A 19,920-nucleotide genomic window follows, 5' to 3' on the forward strand; every position below is an offset into this window, starting at 1 on the left:
TTGCTTTCTGAAACAACCAGAGAAGAAAAGCCTCTGTTCTGTCTCTTGGCCTTTGAGCACCCAGTGTTTGCTCTGCTGGTCAATAGGCCTCCTCTGTGCCTTGTCTCCCAGTGGCTCCTGGAGCCGTGGTGTACTGTTTCATAGTAAGTTGAGTGTGTGCTGCAGGTGGCTGGAGGATGTCCTCTCCTGGTTGATCATGTTTCAGTTACTGGATTCTTCTGCTTCACCACAGAACTTCTAGGAACTGACTCTAGATCCTAGTTCAGGGGATGTTTTAACTTATTTACTGCATACTTGCTCTAAACCAAGTGGCACTGGGCCAGAAACTGGGGGTGTCAGGATAAACATCAGCATGAGAGAGGCTTGCTTTGGGGTCACGCTAGAGGCCCTTTCCTTGGCTGGGTCCTGACCTCTGACCCCCAGAGACTGAGTTCCCAGGCCTTTCTCCCTTGTATTCCTCTTCCTGCACCTGTTCATTTCATACTTGTAGCCATTCCTGTGGCTCTAGATGCCACCTATGTGGGTAGCTGTAATTAATAATTGTAATAATAAATAATAAAAGTAATAGTGATTATAACTGAGGGCCCGGTCAGAGATGAATTACCCTGACCTAGTGCTTCAGTTATCAGCTTGGCGCCTCACCTGGATGTTGAAACAATGTGTCTGAAATCACAGTTTTGATGTCTTCTCTCCCCACACAAAATCTTCCTCCACACCTGCCCCTCTGCCCCCTCCTCACGCCTTCCATTCCTGCCCCGAGCTCTCAGGAGAACGATGGACTTACTCAGGATTTCTTTCTCCTCCTTCTCTGTTGAGACCATCTGGGTCCTTTTTCTTTTGAAGTTAGATTTTCACAGACTTTCCATTGATGGCTTCTAACCTCTGTCTGCCTTGTTCTCGAGTCCAAACCTTCACACCGCGTCTTGCAGTGTGACACACAGTCTTATAGCAGCTGACACAGAGTCAGGTGTATGTATTTCCAACAACAGAAGCAGGAACCTGCTTGCTGGTGACCTGCTGGCTCACTGTCCCCTCAGGCTCTGGTGCTCTCCCCGAGTGGCCCGCACCAAGCAGGCTACCTGCTTCTTTTCTTGCTCTCACCGTACTTGAGGTTCCCCATCCGCACACCCTGGTCAAGCTAGCGCACCTTGTCGACATCCTGCCATTCCCTTAGCCCAGAAACCAGACTTGATTTGTATTCTGTTGTCTGTCCATTCGTATGTCAGTCTCTTGGTGCCTCCCACACTCGCTGCTGACTGCTGGGCAGAGCAGCAGTGTTTCTGCTTAGGGCCTTCCCTTCTCCCCAGGATCCACATGCTGCCTGGCAGGGTAGCACTGCTCAGTACCTGACTGTGCTCATAGCATGAGGAAGACGATTAGGTCAGGGAAAGACCACCTTGTCCTAGAAAGCATTTGTACTAGCCTGCTGAAGGTGAGGGGGATTGCTCTGACTGGAAGTAGTGGAGGTAAGGGAGGAGCCAGCGTGGTGGTTCTTACCTATCGCTGTTCTTACTGTGATAGGAAATTGCTGGAAGTTTGATGTGGAGCATGGTTGGTTCAAAGGGTGGGCTTGGGTTCTGATTCTAAGGAGGGCCTGAGAAAGACCTGGAGACTGAATTACTGATTGAGGTTATAGGAAACAAGGCTGTACTCTAGACACTGAAAGCCTTTTAGAGGATGCCTGTGTTAGGCTGAATTATAGAGCACAGTCCTAAGGAAACACATTGCGCATTTCTGCTTGTTTCAAGTGTTCACAGCCATGATCCTTCTAGGACATCACAGCATCATTCAGGATGGCGGGGCCTCCCCACTCAGAGCCCAGCACATGTGTTGTTACTGCTTTGCCCCTAACCCGATGCTGTTACACTGCTTCTGGTTATGAGCTTCCCCTAATCTTGCCGTGGCCCCCTCTCTGTCTCCTCTGAGAGGTTGGATTTAAACTGCTTCTGTAGCACTGAGCTAATACGTAGTCCTCCGTTTAATATTAAAGAGAGAAAAAAACAAAAGGAGTCAAGTTCCTCTCGGATTTCAGCTTGTCTTGATCTTTGGGGGTGCAGTGTCTTCTTGTTTTTGAGCTCAGTATGGGGAAGTGAGTGAGCTAGCTGATTTGGGGTACCTCTTTTTTCAGACCTTAAAATTTCAACCTTTATCAAAAGAATTATAAGAACCAGGGTTCCAGAGGACTCTCAGCTGATGGACAGATGGACAGAGGAGTGTTGCTGTCAGACAGCTTCCTCAAGCTCTTCTATGCTTTCACTCCCCTCAAAAACTGGTCCCTCGTGTGTGTGTGTGTGTGTCTGTGTGTCTGTGTGTCTGTGTGTCCTGAGGGATGCTTGAGCTCTCTTGGGAAGGCTTCTTTAGAATGCCAAGGATTGGGGGCCCAGTTCCTCCAGTGCTTGCTTAATGTCACCAGTGGCGTGCCTTGTGAAGTATGGAGAGTGGCTTTTCCTGCTAGAGTTTTCTAATGGCTTTTCTTAGCCGAGTTGATTGTATCTCCTGTGATTGTGAGACAGGGCAGCAGGCTGTATTTGGACACCACCCTGATGAAGGCCCGTTTTGTCTCCGATGCTGGAGGAATCCTAGCGCACTGTGTCCGTTACCTCATATTCCTTCCACACAGAGGACCTGCTGTTGTGAAGAACATTCCTCCCTGGACACGGGTCTCCTGGGGTTCTCCGCCTTGCCAAGCTCCATCATCCTCTGTCAGGTGGTGACACAGCACTGCTCACATTCAGCTGGGAGTCTGAGGGGAGACAAAAGGGGCTTTCTCCTCGCAGCTCCTCGGAGACCCTCTGAAATGTTAGCTTTCCCTGTGCCGTGGGCTTTGTTGTTACCAGGACTTGCTTTTCACTTCTTGCCTCTTCCTCGGCCTCAGCCCAGCAGGAGGTCGCTGCCTTCCTAATCTCTAAAGCAGTTACAGATGAGCATTTCGAAGAAGAGGTGCAGTGAGGTCCCCAAGTGCTGCTGGTATTAGGGAAACTGCCTGTGGTCTCTGAACTTAGCCTTGTTCAGAACAAGTAGCCAGCTGTACCTTTTGTTGGTGGTGGTTTGTTTAATTTTTAAAAATAAAAAATAAAACTAAAAATTACTAAGAGTAATAAGATACTCATTTCCTCTATTCAGAGCAGATGAATTTATTTTCACATTATTTTACTTTAATTAAAAAGAAAGAGTATTTCAGGAAAATGGGGTGCTTTTAGCCTTACTGCTTATCCTCTTTCTTACTCTAGGAAGTCACCAGAGCAAGCATCCTTTTAAAGACTTGTTTTATTTTGTAATTGTGTGTCTGTATACCCACCCAAGTGCAGGTGTGTGTGCATACCCACCCAAGTGCAGGTGTGTGTACATGCACACCCAAGTGCAGGTGTGTGTGCATGCCCACCCAAGTGCAGGAGTGTGTACATGCACACCCAAGTGCAGGAGTGTGTGCATACCCACCCATGTGCAGGTGTGTGTGCATGCACACCCAAGTGCAGGTGTGTGTGCATGCACACCCAAGTGCAGGTGTGTGTGCATGCCCACCCAAGTGCAGGAGTGTGTGCATGCGCACCCAAGTGCAGGAGTGTGTACATGCACACCCAAGTGCAGGAGTGTGTGCATACCCACCCATGTGCAGGTGTGTGTGCATGCACACCCAAGTGCAGGTGTGTGTGCATGCCCACCCAAGTGCAGGAGTGTGTGCATGCGCACCCAAGTGCAGGAGTGTGTGCATGTGCACCCAAGTGCAGGAGTGTGTGCATGTGCACCCAAGTGCAGGAGTGTGTGCATGTGCACCCAAGTGCAGGTGCCCACAGAGGCCAGAAGAGTTGGTCAGATCCTCCTGGAGCTGGAGTTTCAGCAGGTTTGAGCTCTAGTCCTCTGCAGAACCCCTAAGTACTCACAACTGTTGACCATTGCTCCAGCTCCTCAGGTCAGAAACCTGGTGTGCATCTTTGGTGTCTCTTTAAAACCAACAACAACATATAAAGCAGGGCTTATACTTCTGTGTCAATGAAGTGGCTTCCCGTGGTCTTCTCAGTTTCTATTTTGTTGGAGACAGTATTAAACTTTAATGCCAACCTTACCAATCTTTTATTCTACAGCTTACTCTTTAAATTTTATTTTATATCCAGGAGTGGCGGTGCACACCTTTGATCCCAGCACTCTGGAGGTAGAGGCAGGCTGGTCTCTGAGTTCCAGGACAGCCAGGGCTGTTACACAAAGAAACGCTTACTCAAAAAAGTGTGTGTGTGTGTGTGTGTGTGTGTGTGTTCCCCCACAAAACCTCTGAATTGTTTTTTGTTTTGATTTTTACTATGAACTCCAGTATGCTGGTAGCATGTGCCTGAGTATAGGGTGATCCGCTGGAAACGTGGAAACCTTCCGGAGGGTGGAGGGCCACATCCCTGAAGAACTGATACTTTCTTCTCTGATCATTTTGTGATCCTTTCTCCCATCCTTGATGTAGTTTGACTGACTTCAGCGTGTGCTGGTCTTGTGCGTGTGGCCACAGCTGCTACTTATTCTGCTCACGTTAAAGGGGAGGTTTTCTCCTATCTGATGGTCACTTAAGATACTCTCCTGAGTTTTGCATGTGCACTGTGGTTTCTGTGTGCACCATGGCTTTCACTGTGTGGCACTGCTGTCTGTGTGATTTCACACAGCACTTGAGGCCTCTCCTTCCCTGCCACCCTGGTGTGGATTTGGTCTGGAATGTTGTCTCTGTCCCATGTCTTGCTTCTTGCGCGTGGCTCTGTTTCAGGGGCCTGGTCTTGTCTATCGGTGTATGTAGGCATATTTATCCATTCTTGTACCATTGCCTCGTCACAGAGCTACACAGTCGTAGTTCCCAGACAGGGTAAGCCTCTTCCCCACCACTGTTTTAAAATTATTTTAGTTATTGTAGGGCTATTCTGTTCCACGTGGGCTTTAGAAATGTAAGTTTCACAAACCCTGCTGTAACTAGATTGTGAACACTGCATTGGTTAACAGGGGAGAGAATTAGCGTCTGGCCTCACCGCCTGCCCTGTGTTAGTGGAGCAGCACTCCGTGTACACAGTGTATACAGAGCATTGTGTCCTAACAGGCCCCGCCTCTCTCTCACAAGTGTCTCATACAGTTTTGTTAAGTTCCTTTCTAGGCACTTTATTAACTTTCATTGCTCTTTCAAATGAGATTCCTTGTTCTGTTTCTTTTTTGTTGTTGTTGTTTTTTGAGACAGGGTTTCTCTGTGTAGCCCTGACTGTCCTGGAACTCGCTCTGTAGACCAGGCTGGCATCGAACTCAGAAATCCGCTTGCCTCTGCCTCCCAGAGTGCTAGGATTACAGGCATGCGCCACCACCGCCCAGCTCCTTGTTCTGTTTCTAGCAGGCTATTGTTGGTGACTAGGGCGGCCATTGGCAGTTTTGCATGCTGGTTATCTGTCATTCTTAACAGCATTGAGGCAGTTCATATTTACTTTTGGGGGGATTTCTTTGTACCCACATATTTCCTCAAATAATTTTTGCACTTCTCATTTCTTTTCCTTGAACGGGACATCTAGTGGGATATATAAAATAATAGGCAGGTTGGGGATGTGGCTCTGACGGTAAAATACTTGTGTAGCATGTGTGCTGGAGGCTCAGAGCTGAGACGCAGACCCACCTAGACAGAGATGCAGTGGAGGCCGTCTGTCTAATGAATGGCCTTCTTTCTCCTTGGAAGAGAATGTATCCAGTGCTTCACTGGGAAACATTTTGATATGAAATTGGACTTTTACTGAGTTGCAGTAGTTTTTGTTCTTAGTTTTCTAGGGTGTTCCTTCAGTCATTAAACAGCACCAGGTTTTATAGAATGCTTTTTGCATTTCAGTTCGCATTGTCTTCTATTACTCTGGATTTTAACAAGATGTTTACTCTGAGCCATTTCTGTATTTCAGTGTTCAATTACTTATAGAATAAGAGATATCATTCATAAGCAAGTAGGATTTAATCTCATGTATTTGGAATGTTTCCATTTATTTATAAATGTAAAATTGGCCTATAATAATTATCTGTCTTTCTGGGTTTATAAGTGTTGTACTAGCTTTGTAAAGTAAATTGGGTTGGCAATTTCATATTTTTCTAGTAAGTGTTTCATTTAGCTTTAAGAGTTTATACACATTGTGGTACCTCTTATAATCTGTGGGGTGTGTCTTGGTTTCTACATTGCTTTATTTTTATCTTGATGAACAATTCTTCCATGTGAAATCTGGTTGAAAATCTTAAACTTGAAGCAAAAAGAACATCTTTCTGTTCATCTGTACAAAGCAGCCATGAAGGGCCTGGTTCCCAGGCAACCACTGATAGAGGTTTCCTGACAAAATTCCACGGCAGTCATGTGCTAAACTTCTGTGTGGAAATGGGCACACCACAGTTGGCCTTGTGCTGTCTTCTCTTCAGCTCACTCCTAGTGAGATCCTTGCCATGTGAGAAGCATGCTGTGGTGGTGTGGATCGCCTTCTGCAGTAATCTCACTTCAGCCTTTCCCTTTATCTGGATGAATCCTATTTGGTTATCTTGTATCAGGATCCACTTTATATGTGTGATGTGTGTGCAGGCACAGGCCAGAGGACACCATGTACCCCGTGCTGTGACTTTCTGCCCTATTTATTTTGAGATAGACTCCCACTTAGCTTGGTGCTGGTGGTCAGCTAGCCCCAACACTGTCTGGCCCCTCCTCAGCAGTGCTGAAGTTAGGCCCAGCTTCTTACATGCTGGGCACGGCTGTCTGCACTCAGGCCTTCCTGCTTGCCGAGCAAGTACTCTTGGCCATTGAGGCATTTCCTGGCCCCATATTATTTTTTAAAATCAGATTTATTGTCCTTTAACTGACATAGAGTACATTTTCACCCTTTTTTTACTGTATATTTCTGAGCTTTGACAGTTCCATTATGTAACCCCTCTCCAACAGAACCAGACTTTAAATTCTCATCATCTAAAAACTATTTCCTCATCAACCCATTGCCCCAACCTTTCCCCTCTGTCAGCTGCTGCTTGTTTTCTGTGCCTGTTGTTTTGGCTTCTCTAGAACAGGACACCCATGGAATCTGTAGAGTCTGTAGCCCTCCTTTAATTGAAACATTTATTAGGATTAATTGTAGGTGCACATGTAGTTACAAAAGCAGTATGTGACAGATAATAGCACCCGCTCCCCGCAGCACAGTGTCCAGCAGAAACTGTATGTGGTACGGCAGCACAGCCAAGAGTGTGACATTCACCAGGCCACTGATTGTGTGTGCGAGTATGAGTTGTGTGTGTGTGTGTGCGCGCGTGCGCACGCATGCATATATGCATTGCAGGTGGAAATCATATGTAAAACTGCTGGGTGTGGTGGTGTGCACTGGGGAGGCTAGGCTGAGACTAGAGGGTTACTGTCATTTGCTATCCAGCCATTGTCACCTAGTTAGTGAGCTCCAGGTCACTGGGAGACCCTGTCACTCAAGATTGTCCACTCGGCTCTACAATTATACATACGCATACATGTGCACACACACATGTGTACACATGCATGTGGGGAAGAAGGTTGCTGAGGTGATGCTTGAGATAGCCTTGAGTAGGCACATGGTCAGTCTTGCTTTGCATACACTAAAAAGAGATGTTTGTTCTTAGTTATTGAGTAGCATTTGCGATGCCAGCTAGGTTAAGCCATTAGTACTACTTGGAACTATTAATGGACTTTTCTTGGCTTGTTTTGTCATTACTGATAGGGCATTAGTGTCTCCAGCCCACCTCTGCCTCCTGTGTGTGTGTATCACAGCACATTGAGCCTCGGTCCTTCTTAAATCCAACTTTGTCAGACTTACCAGTCTGACATAAAAAAAGGCCTTTTTTTTTTGCTTTTGTTCTGTCAGATGCCGTTTCATTTGTTACACACACACACACACACACACACACACACACACATTCCTAGCCTGTGTTGTATGCCCTTGGTTTTAATCTTGTCTAACTCATTGCTTCTTTGAGTTTAGAGAGGTAGGCAGTACAAGATGAACTTATGAAGCCATTTTGAATAAAGTCCTGATTGTCATGGTAAATGTTTGCAGATAAAAAAAAGTTAACTGCTGTCTGGTAGTTGTGTAAATTCCATCATCAAATGAATCACATTTTAGCCATTAGCTGGTAATTTTGGCAACCTTGAGTTAAAGAAATTGTGATTTGGAAATGTGGTGCCACATGCCCTTAATCCTAGCACTAGCGAGACAGGCAGGAAGGTTGTGAGTTCAAGGCCAATCTAGTGTACTTAAATGCCTTGTTCTTAAAGTAGTTAATGGAACATGCTGGGTCAAGACCCTTGAGGGAATCAGGTGGGAAAGGTCTGTAGCTTAAGCTAATCAAGAAAGTAAACCTTGCAATGGAGGCAGTTGGACACAGAGAAACCGAGCACTAGGACCACACAGGTGTATGTGACAGAATGAGAAATGAGGCTTTCTCCCACAACCTCAGGACATGGAGGCTGAAATCCAAGGATCTGTAGTCACATGGTGAGACCCTTTGAAAAATGGGGAGAAGAGAGAGCCATTGAAGAACAATTGAAAGGGCCGGCGTTTGAACGCAGAGTGAGAAGCGAGTTTCTAGAGTAGTGCTCATTACCACTTGGAGCCCTGTGGCTCCAACTAAGAGAAATGACTGTCTAGGGTAAGCTTGAGGCTCAGTCTACCTCAGCCCTGGAGCTTCTGGGTAATGAGCAGACTCTACATTTCTGTAACGTGTGACAGATGATCGCTAAGGTTCCATCTGCCTCCAACATGGGATGAATGTGTGCCAAGTAAGTAGCGTTCCCATGGCCTGGTGTCAGGAAAGTGGACATCCATTACTAAGTGTTAAGGACACTTCTGTGCTGTGGATATGGTATTGGCTCAGAGTGAGAGAAGATTTATTGTAGAGGAGATTAGATAGGGATGGTCAGAGGATACTTGGGATATAGTTTGGAACCCCTCATATTGCCTCAGGAAAAAAGTAAACTTAACAAATTCTTTTCTTCTCATCACTTGGGGGATATATTTAGCCAAGTGGGCCACTGGGAATTTTTCATGTTTTACATGTTACATTTTTAAAATATTATTTATTTGTATTTAATGTGCATCTGTGTTTTGCCTGGATGAATGTCTGTATGAAGGTGTCAGATCCTCTGGAATTGGAGTTAGAAACAGTTGTAAGCTACCATGTTGATGCTGGGAACTGAATCCAGGACCTCTGGAAGAACAAACAGTCAATGCTCTTAACCACTGAGCCATCTCTAGAGCCTCACATGTTACCTTTTTAAGGAGAGATACTTACCAGGAACTTCTGAACACAAATGCACAGTACATGGAATTTTGCTCACTTAAGAAGCAAGGCTTATAAATATTAAATACTGTTAATAGCAGATGAAGATCCGTAGGCTGTAAATTGAGAAGTTGCTTTTGAAGAATACTTAGAAACCATTTGGGTTGTCTAAGAACACAGCTTTGGGAAGACAATGAGCAGATGCTTTGGGAAGCTGAGGAGCCACGGTGCAGGCAGTGTTCAGCTTGGATGGACTTTTGAGTAATAGATAAAATACCCAGACTAAAATACTAGGAAGAAATTTGTTTCTAAAACGTACTGGGCTTTTGAAAAATGAAGACAGCCTGTCCTGGAGCCATCCTAAATTCATGGGAAGTGATAAGCTGCTTAAGAAGGGATTTCATGCAGAGACTAACAGCCCTACAAAGTCTTTAGAAGAGTAGACTCCAGCTGCCTCCTGAGGTTTGCCTCAAGGATCATACCACACAAGTACCCTCTGCTCCCCACAACCCACCCCCCACCCCCGTGCCCCTACAAAGGCACTGTTACTTCTGCAGTAAACTAAGGGTGGGGGTGGGGTGCCCAGCTCAAGCACTGTCCTTGATGTTTGATCTCCAGGCTAGCAGGATGTTGCTAGGCTCTTGCCTCCAGGAATCAGTCTGGTGATTAAGAAGCTGCTACCTAGCCTGTCCCCATGCTGTGTCTGCTACATTCACTCTGGGCTTATTGATCCTGGCAGAAGCTAAATCTCATCTGCAAGGGAATCTGGGAAATGAAGTTTAAATTCTGGAAAATTCTGGAAAACCTTTTTAAACTCTGCAGTGTAGGAAGGCCTACCAGGAAGAGATTTGACATATATAGACAAAAGCCATCTAGTTTATGTATTGAAAGAAAATGTATCATCACTTCAGATCACTAATAAGAGTTACTTGAATTTATAAAGCACACAGGGCACTCAAACTATAAATAGATTAATAAGACATTCAGGAGAAAGGGAAATCAAAAGATGTTAATTGATTGGATGAAGGCAGTGGAGGAGATACCAGATAGGACAGGAAGAAGCCAGACTGCTCAGGTTTTAGCTAGAAAAATTGGATAGTTTTCGGTACTGTTTATTAAGATAGGAAAGATTGAAAGAAAAGATAATGAGGTAACCATAGATTATTCTGTACATGTTGGTTTTGAGAATGTATACGGCATCCCAATGTCCCATGGAAATCATTTAATTCATAAATACACTTGCTCATCTGCCACAGTGAGGCTTAGATTGTAGGCTTACTTATGGCTGAGATCAGTTCATTTGTCCGTCGTGCCAAGGGAGTCTAGAAATGCAGAAGTTACCATTGTGAAATTTTAGTTTCATGTTTAAGCAGACAGGGGTGTACTGTGAAGGAAGGAAGGACTCCTAGGGACTGTTCCTGGGTCCTTTCTTGTTTCAGAATGTTTCCGCACTAAATTATTGCTCAGCAGAATTGAGCTAGGGACAGCTACCGCGGCTGTTCTCCTCACCAGGCCGGCTGGTTGGTAAAGGCAGCATCCCTCTCTCCTCCCCTCCCTACTTCCCTATCCTCCCTCCCATCCCCTCCCTCCACCTTCCCTTCCATCCCTTCCCTCCCTCCTTCCCCTGCAGAGGTTCACCTTACCCCAGTTCACTAGTCTCCTTGACTTCTTAGGATTTTGTGTTTCCAGTTACTTCATCCTAGGCCGCCGAGCTCCTGGTGCCTTTTCTTCTCATGGTGCTCGCTTTGAGACTGCCCTCTGCCTCCACTGTTGGACTTGTTCCTGTTCCTTCCCTCCATTCTTCTTCCTGTGGTATTTCCTTCCACTTCTGTGGCTTATATGACTTATGTATGAAAGTGGGCCGTCTCAGGCTACTGACACATGGCGTGCATTACGCTCCTTGACTGTGTTGTTAATTGCCTCTTTTCTCCCTTCGAGGAAGAGTTTGACAGCTGGAGTGTTGGCCTTGTTTCTGCTTTTCTGTAGTCTGGAGGGAAGTCTTTAAGTTGGGGTCAGTTCATTTGACCATGTGGGTTCCGCTGCTGTTTTTGAATTTCCTTTGCAGGATCACAGTCGTCTCCAGATGTGTGAAGGCAAGTGACAGGAGATGTTGGGAAAGGTTTCAGTCATCTGTAATCTCAAGTCCTGATGGGTTTGTTCACTTGAGTTTCTGTGCCCTGCTGTGCTCTGATTGCATTGCCTTTGCTGAAGCCCAGACATCCTGATGGTGGACAGACAGACGGACGGACAGGCCTCTGACCGCTGGAGCTTTTCTCTATTCTGGTTCTACCTTGACCTGGCCGCCTCCTCTGTCCCCACCTCCTCCGTCCCTGACTCTGCTGTCTTTAGTGAAGCAGACTTTCTCTCTTTACCTTCTTTCTCCAAAGTGCTTGGTATGTCTGAAGATCTGATTCTTGACCTGCTGACCCACATACTACAGAGCTCTGGGCTCCATGAGAAAGGCTCAGCCGTTAGGTTATGCCCTCCATACCTGTGTTGCTACTGTTGCCCTGTGGATTGGTTTTTTTTGTTTTCTTGTTTTACTCTGGGCTCCAGCACTGGTAGACATTCTACAGGCTGACGAGTCACACCATCACCTTCTCTAAGTGCCTCCGGGGGACTTCAGTCTTGGGTTTTCTAAGGTGTGTGTATACTTTACTGTTGTAAGCTCTGGAGCAGCAGGGCTATGATGCTGATGTCTTTCTTACTTGGATGTACAGGAGTTACTCACCAGTTGTTTAATTTATGGCTGCCTTTCAGGTGGGAAGGGCAGGCCTTAGCATCCTGCATTTGCTACCAAGGAAGCAGATCCAAAGGACTGAGCTGCAGAGTCGTATTAATCACAGCATAGACTTGAAAGTCAGGGCCTCTGCTATTTTTACTGCACCGCATTTCTCCCCTCCATTTCTCAGCACAATGTCTCACTGTGTCATTAGTGTTCTACTAACCTTGTTATGACACTGACTGTGCTGAGTAGAAGCCAGGAGCAGGAGAGCTAGAACATAATGCTACGTGACTGTGGAGTTCTGATCCTTAATTAACCTCGGCATGTCTTAGTAATGGTAGAACTAAGAATGGTGAATTCTTTCTCCTGGCTGGTATATAGAAGACTGCCCAACTTCCTCTGTCAAATCAGACTTAATTCCTTCAAGGCTGGCAGTGGATACAAGAATTTCCATGTAGGAATTTAATGTTAGGGACCCCGTTCTTACTCCTATAATTCACTTTCCTCATTCTCTGCTTTGCTTTTTGTTATTCCTGCCCTGATGACAGAATATCTTTATTTATTGTCTTCTTTTTCCAAGAATGAGCCCTTGATCTTTTCAAAACTGTCTTATATTTGGCTGAGGACAGGCTGGAACATTTGAAAAAGGCTTCCTTGAAAGAGCTAGATAACAGATAAAATTCATATTGCTGTTCTCTATAATCGGAGCATCCAGAGACATCGCCCCTCCCTTCCCCTGTATTACTAAGAAACAGGTGCTTTGTTAAGCGTTTCCTTTCTCAGTGGTAACACCCAAAAAGGGTGCAGGCACCTTTAATCCCAGCACATGAGAGATGAGTTTAAGGCCAGCCTGGTCTACAGAGAGACTTCCAGGATATCAAGGGTTACATAAAGAAAACCCTCTCAAAAGGGAAAAAAGAAAAAAGAAAAAAAAGAAGAAGGGCACCCTGGGGGCATTTGGCTTCTCCCTGTGGCCTTTGTAGCACCCAGTCCCTCTAGTTGTTTTCTTTCTCAAACTATTCTTTCCTACCCAGTTGCTATAGCAAGGCTGACCTTGACCTTGACATGTAGCTGAGGATGACCTTGAACTTGTAATCCTCCTACCTCCACTTCCCAGGTGCTAGATAGTGTGCACCACACCTTGTTTTATGCAGCCTCGGTCTCCTTGAGTGTTTGGTACACTACAGGAGACACCCTCGGCCCCTCTAAGCTGCTGTCTACATAGCCGAGGCTTGGGGACCATCTTCAGGACGATGCTCCTTTCCGTGAGCACATGGATTCACTGTGGCCTCAGCAGAGTAGCTGTGTGAGGACACTGAGCCCACAGCAGTCACTCGGTATCTAGATGCACATGTCTGAAGGAAGGGACAGTCTCGGACTGGATGAGAAGACACTCAGGGTAGCGGTGCCATTTGCGAGTAGTTTAAGTTGACATTCTTTTTCTGCTCCTAGGTATCATGAGCTCATTACAAAATACGGGAAATTGGAGCCTTTGGCAGAAGTGGACCTAAGACCCCAGAGCAGTGCCAAAGTAGAAGTGCACTTCAATGACCAAGTGGAGGAGATGAGCATCCGCCTGGACCAGACGGTGGCCGAGCTGAAGAAGCAGCTGAAGGCTCTGGTGCAGCTGCCCCCCAGCAGCATGCTGCTCTACTACTTTGACCACGAGGCCCCGTTCGGCCCGGAGGAGATGAAGTTCAGCTCCCGGGCCCTGCACTCTTTTGGCATTAGGGATGGAGATAAAATCTTTGTAGAATCAAAAACAAAATAACCTCGACCAGCCTTGTAAAAACTTACATAAGGACTTCCTGCAGGGTGTTTGTTTCCGGCGTGCTTTTCTTTAGGAGGAAGAACATTTCCATTTTGTTTTGGGTTTTGTTTAGCTTTGGAGGGGTTTTGTATATTTTCTTCCCCTAGAATGGCTAGGTTTTTGGTATTTTCTACCATAGATTTTTTTCAGCTCAGTTAACAGACATGGCTGCATCTCCAGTCTTTATGTGAGCTCTCTCTCTCTCTTTCTCTCTCTCTCTCTTCTCTCTCTCTCTCTCTCTCTCTCTCTCTCTCTCTCTCTCTCTCTGTCTCTGTCTTTCTCTCTGTCTCTCTCTCTGTCTCTCTCTCTATTTCTCCCCCCCCCCAAGATGACAGAGAAATCACCGACTTCTTACTGTGTCATTGGGGTTTGTCAGCCACTGGGCTCTTTCCTGCTAAGCCCAAAGACAGCGTGGTCCCTCCGAGGGCTGATGCACAGAGTTCACATCCAGAGATGGGGATCTTCCCTGGGGGGCGGGGGTGGGGGGGCGGGGAGGTGGGGGAGTGGAGGGGGCCTTCTCTGGTTCTTCCTTCCCTGCCCTCTTCCTCCTCCTGTCCGTTGGAGGTCCGGTTTTCCTTCTGACTTGTATCCAATTACCTGGTAGTTTTATTCTGTTCATAATTTAACTTGGTTTTGTTGTCATTGTTTTGTTTGTTTTCCCCCTCTCATTCCCAGTTTTAAATGGTTTTAAGTATTTTAAGCATTTTCAGCCTGATTCTGATCTCAGGAACTCAGGTTTTACAGAGAATTGGTGGAGCGTTAAAGCCTGGGAAACTCGACTGTTCTCCTGGAACCCTGGGCCGGGCATTTTAACCTGGCACTCTGCCTGTTCTGGGCTCCTAATGCTCAGTGAATGTTCTTCCTAACAGCTTCATCATGTAAGCTATGGAAATAAAGGAAGAGTTCTGGGTACGCACTCTTAGCAGAGAATCGGCTGGTAAGCTGGCCAGGAGCTTGAAGGAAGTGGTGATGCTGGGGAGAAGTGTGTGCCCTTCCACCCGTGTCATTCTACTGAGTGAAGCCCTGTCCTTGTGCTCTCTAAAGTGAGAGATTTTAATCACAGGGAGCTGTGGGTCCCACCTTTTTCTTGGGACTTTGTGATGATGTGATAAAACAGCTGTTTATGTTTTGTATTTTTATGTCCACGTGAAATGAATTTTGCCCAATCTAGGAGTGAACTTTTAGTGCAACCCCCCAGGTGTTTTTGCAGAGGTTTTTTTTTTTTTTACAGGGTTGTGTATAAAGCACTTGACCTTTGACACCGCCCCTCACCTACTCTCCTACCCTGAAATCTTTTTCTTTGGCCTTCCATTCTTTGTTAACCTGGTTGGTTTTCTTGCAGTTTTTTGTTTTGTTCTGTTCTAGTTTTTGTTTTGTTTTGTTTTGGCTTTTAACATTTGTTATGTGATTCCACCCCTCCTACAAACTTAATTTCCTGTAAACTCTTTAGTGACCCGTGTGACCTCTTCACGGATGAGGAGATGGCTTCTTTAAGTTCCCTCCTCCGCCATGTGGCAGGTGTTTGTTCTCTCGCCACCGCACTGCACTTCAGGGTCAGCACCTAAAGCTGCTGACCCGGGCCTCGACCGGGGCCTCCCGAGGCGACCCGGGTCTCCCAAGGCTGGCCCGCATTCACTGCAGCATTAAGGGTGAAAGCCAAAGGGTTTAGAAAGATGAATGAAGCCGGTTCTCCTGCTATAGACTTTGTCTCAGAATCCTAAAAATGAGCAGTGGGAATCAAGCCGGTATAGATGAGGACAGTTATTTTGCAATCGCATTTTCTTGACAGATTTTTGGAAATAGACAAAAAAAAAAAAGTGTGGCAACCCTGTCCTGAAGATGAAGACTGTGGTTGCTTTGTGTACGCGTGTGTGAGTTCCGGGGAGTTTGCAAGAGAAACTGTAATGGAGACATTGCTTTGTCAGCCTGGGAAACAGTGGCACTCTTATTTTTGAACTTTGGAGCCACTATTGTCCCACGGCAGAAGGCAGAGTGAGCACTTACACTTTGGTCACAATGAGATATTTTATATATGACAGAGTTTTATGAGAGGCTTTTTTACTCTTTGAAACTCGTATCTTCTGTTATTACTCAACAGTGTTTATCTGCTGCAGGCCTAATCCTTTATTACAGTTGCATGTAAAAGGAGCCTCTCATCCAATCCAACTGGCGTAGGTATTTTTAGGGCATTGTAATTGGTGGTTTGAATCATTGCCGAATCATTTCCAATTAAGAAAATCTTAAGTACAATCCTTGGCCTTTTAGAATTAACAGAAGTAAATGAGGAAGCTGTTTGAGCATGCGTATTTCCAGATTCATTTGGGTGGCTGAGGAAAGAAGCTGGTTTTGAAATAAAATCGGTGCTGTGTAGACATTTATAACCAAAATTATTTTTTATAACAGACCCAGAAGGAGGCGGGCGGAGACCGCGGACTTTGAGCCTGCATGTTATCTGTCATGCTTGTCTGTAGTTAATATTGACTTCATCAGACGGAGTGGGAACATACTGTTGACAGTTAGGAGGCGAAAAGCTGACCTCACTGGTCTTACAGAGGTGTGCCTTCCGCACGGCGGGTAGACCATGCCTTCCTCAAGCAGAAATTCTTTCCAGTTGTGGGAAAGGAAAGGAGTAACACAAGAAAGCCAAATCCAAACACAGGGTCCTCCCTGTGGGCAGAGCTGCTGAAGCTGTGTTCCAAATGGAGCTGCTGGTTTGAGTTGTTGAGAGATCCTGGAGTGCTTTAAAGGGGCGTTGGGGTCCACAGTTGCCTGTTTCTGCGCCCGTCGCCATAAATGCATAAGATAGCAGCAGAGATGGCGCCCTCACTCTTCGAGACCCTCTGGTGAAACTGAGGCCACATAGCAGAGAGCTGGAATGCTACCACAGAAAAGGGAGAAGCCACGTACGGGAAGGGAGGGCAGATGCAGTTCCTGCTGGGATTTTTTAGCCATGTCACCCCACCAGCCATGCTGGGAGCAGAGGACACTTGGTTGTGCAGTATTGATCACCATGGGAGCCTTGCCACCAGTAGCTTTTTCCTAACACACCTGAGTGTGGCTCTCCGCAACACAGCTTAGGCCCCCGGGCAAGTAGAACATGACTCCAGAATGCTCTGTAGTTCCATGTACTGTAATTTCTGTTTATGAATTTCACTTTTCCCTTCATTTCATGTAAGACTGAAATGCAAACTGCTTTCAAGAATGCCCAGAAGCTCTGTGTCCCCAAATGTTGTTGTGAACTCTACCGTTTTTCATAGGTGCTTCCTTAAAATGTATGTTTATTCTAGTGACCGAGAGGGGACTGGACTCTCAGGCCCTTTACAGTTGTCTCCTGCAGTTAATGGAAATATAAATATATATATATATTTTATTTTAGAATATAATTTAAACATGAAGGTCTATTCTTTGCACTTTTTATTAATATATATATAAAGAGATAATCTTTAAAAAAAAATTAAAACTCCAAGTCCATTTCCTCTTTGTGTTCTGAGTGTTTCTTTCAGAGGCGGGACAAAGATCCTTGGTGGTTTTTATACCACTAAAGATGAACATTGGTTCTGGGGGCGCCTTCTTGGTGAGATTGGCTTAAGCTAGTAACAGTCTGGCCATCTTGCCAAAGGTAATGGGAATTTCTCTGAGCTTAAACAATCTCAAGCAAAAATTTTCTTTTTTAAGAAAAATTTATCTGTTAGCAAAAGTTCAGATTGCTATACTGTGTGCTTACCCTTTGGAGACCATCTTTCTGTTTAGCACCCTCTTTATTGAATGAGATCGAAAATTATATTTTGGTAAAATACAGATTTACCAGTTTTTATTCAAGAGCCATTTTTCTTCAAAAGCTAATGTTCTACAAGTTTGGGGTTTGGGATATTTTACACTTAACTGTTTATCAACCATTTCTTGGTAAAATGCTAGGAATTAACATTCTTCTGAAAATGAAGTCAAAGCTAGTGTCCATGAATTTCTCGAAGTGCTTCAGAAGCGCGGAGCTGTGCTGTTCTTAAGGTTAAGGGGATTTCTGCATCCTGTTCAGAACTCAAAGAACAGGTCACATCCGAAGTGACAGAGTTGGTAAATGACACTTGGCTCTAGCTAGTTACAGCTGTGTGTAGTGCTAGTGCTGAAACCCCACCTTTCCAATCTGCACCGTCATTGTTACTCCTTGGGTGCCGTAGAGCACGCCATGAGACTGTGCTCAGAATGAGCGCTCTCTGGAGCGGAACCACCTGTCCACCGAGATCCCGGCTGCTCTGAAATGCCGTGTTGGGTACTTGTCATTGATGCTATTGGTAAAAGTAAGTATGAAGTAAGGAGACCACCGGTAACTTGGTTTTAACCTCAGGTTATTCTTAGTTTCAGTATGGGGCCAAAGGTGGGAGGGACCAGAGTTCCAACTGAGATTCATGCCAGGGACATGCCAGAGTACCAAGTGAGCCACAGTTGGCATTTGTCGAGGAAAGGGGGGAATCCGCTTCTAGCCCAGTGGAACCCTCATCAGAGGATAAGGCTGTTGCTGCTGCTGTCCCTCTTTGGCTCTCACGAAGGAGAATATTTATATGTAAACAGTATAAATATTGACTGCAAGATAGGCAAAATAGTAGTAGACAGGCTATCTACTCTGCCTGCAGGATTTAGGTCTGCCAAACCCATTCCAATGCAATTTGAATGTGTGGAGCCCTACACAGCCTCCTGGTCTCTGAGTGCTTTTTGGTTAAGTAATACGATCAGTGTTAAGTGAGAAAAGCCATGAGAGAGACAGACAGGAAGGCGCTAAAGAGAAAAATGCCACATTTGAGGGCAGGTGTCTGCTTTACTCGGAACTAACTACAGCAGGGGTGATGCGAAATGTCCACTAGGTTAAAAGTCAGTTTGTTTTCATATTTTACATTACAAAGAAATGACATTAAGATGTTCAAACTTAATTTCTAAACAGGAATCTTCCAAAAGGTTCAAAAATCCAGCAACGTAAAAAAGACAGACACTGAAAGGCCCCGTTGTAATAGCTGCACTTCATCCTCTGTTCCTTTCTTGTGTCTTCCCAGAGTTTACACAAATAGCAGCGAATCCAAATGTGCATTCTAATGGCTTTCTCCTTACACGTAACTTATGTGTAGTCACAAGCCTTGCCCTTTTTGTTCATGAAGTGTATCTTGGAGCTGTCTCTGTAATAGGACATAGAGAATCATCTTAGCGTCTTTATACAATGTAATTATTCATTGTATACACTGATGTATCTGACTGGTACCTCATTCCTTGACACTTAAGTTTCTCTTCCCCTTCTCTCTGTTTTTTTAGGTGTGCCTCTGTAGTGTTTGAAATCATCCATAAACGGTTGTCATACATATGAGGCTACTTGTATCAGAAAGCCAGTATTTGGAAATTTGACAGACATCATCAAATTATTCTCCAGTAGGATAATACAAAATTAACATATAAAGGGCCAGGCAAAGTGGCTCGAGCCTTTAATCCCAACACTTGGGAGGCAGAGGCAGGAGTGCCTCTGAATTAGAGACCAGCCTGGTCTACATAGTTCTAGGCCAACCAGGAATACACAGTGCCCCCTCCAATCTCAGTGTGCTAACAACGTTATTTGAAGAAAGCCAGTTCTTTATTTACGTGAGTGTACCTAGAGCTTACTATTTTAACTGATTTGGTGCTTCTAGGAAGGTAGCTTCATGGTAAAGGTCCTTCCTGGCATATGTGAGTCCCAGATCCATCCCAAGACCACAGAATAATAATGACTTTTTCTATTAGAGATACTTAAGTTGGCTTTAGAAAATGACTAATATTTAAGCTATGAACATCTTTTGTTATTGAGCCTTTAGGGAGTATTCTGATTCATAAATAAACATTAATAAGCATCACTCTGTGATTCTTCAAAGATCCAACATCATATTTTTCATATGAACATTGGCCCAGACCCAGAATAAAGAACACAAATATGACCAGAACAGAAAGAAATAGAACCTAGGGAAATAATTTTTTGAAAAGTAAGATCCTAAAGCATTTTTTTATCATCTAAATTCAATATTTGTAGTATGTAATTAAATATTATCATCATGGTGTGCTGAAAAATATGGAAAATTTGGAAATATTTACTCTGGGTTTTAAAAATCTGTTT

At 45.0% G+C, this 19,920-nt stretch overlaps 1 protein-coding gene across 2 annotated transcripts in view; it reads left to right on the top strand.

Moving 5' to 3' along the window:
• Positions 1–17,274, top strand: part of Tbcel (tubulin folding cofactor E like) — a 60,311-nt gene extending 43,037 nt beyond the window's left edge. For both annotated transcript variants that reach the window (XM_052188606.1, XM_052188605.1), the window contains exon 8: positions 13,442–17,274. In XM_052188606.1, coding sequence (XP_052044566.1) covers positions 13,442–13,760 — 319 coding nt within the window. In that variant the 3' untranslated portion in view covers positions 13,761–17,274. The remainder of the gene's footprint in view (positions 1–13,441) is intronic.
• The last annotated feature ends 2,646 nt before the right edge of the window (positions 17,275–19,920 follow it).

This window comes from Apodemus sylvaticus, chromosome 7 (genome assembly GCF_947179515.1).
Source record: "Apodemus sylvaticus chromosome 7, mApoSyl1.1, whole genome shotgun sequence".
NCBI classification, from domain to species: domain Eukaryota; kingdom Metazoa; phylum Chordata; class Mammalia; order Rodentia; family Muridae; genus Apodemus; species Apodemus sylvaticus.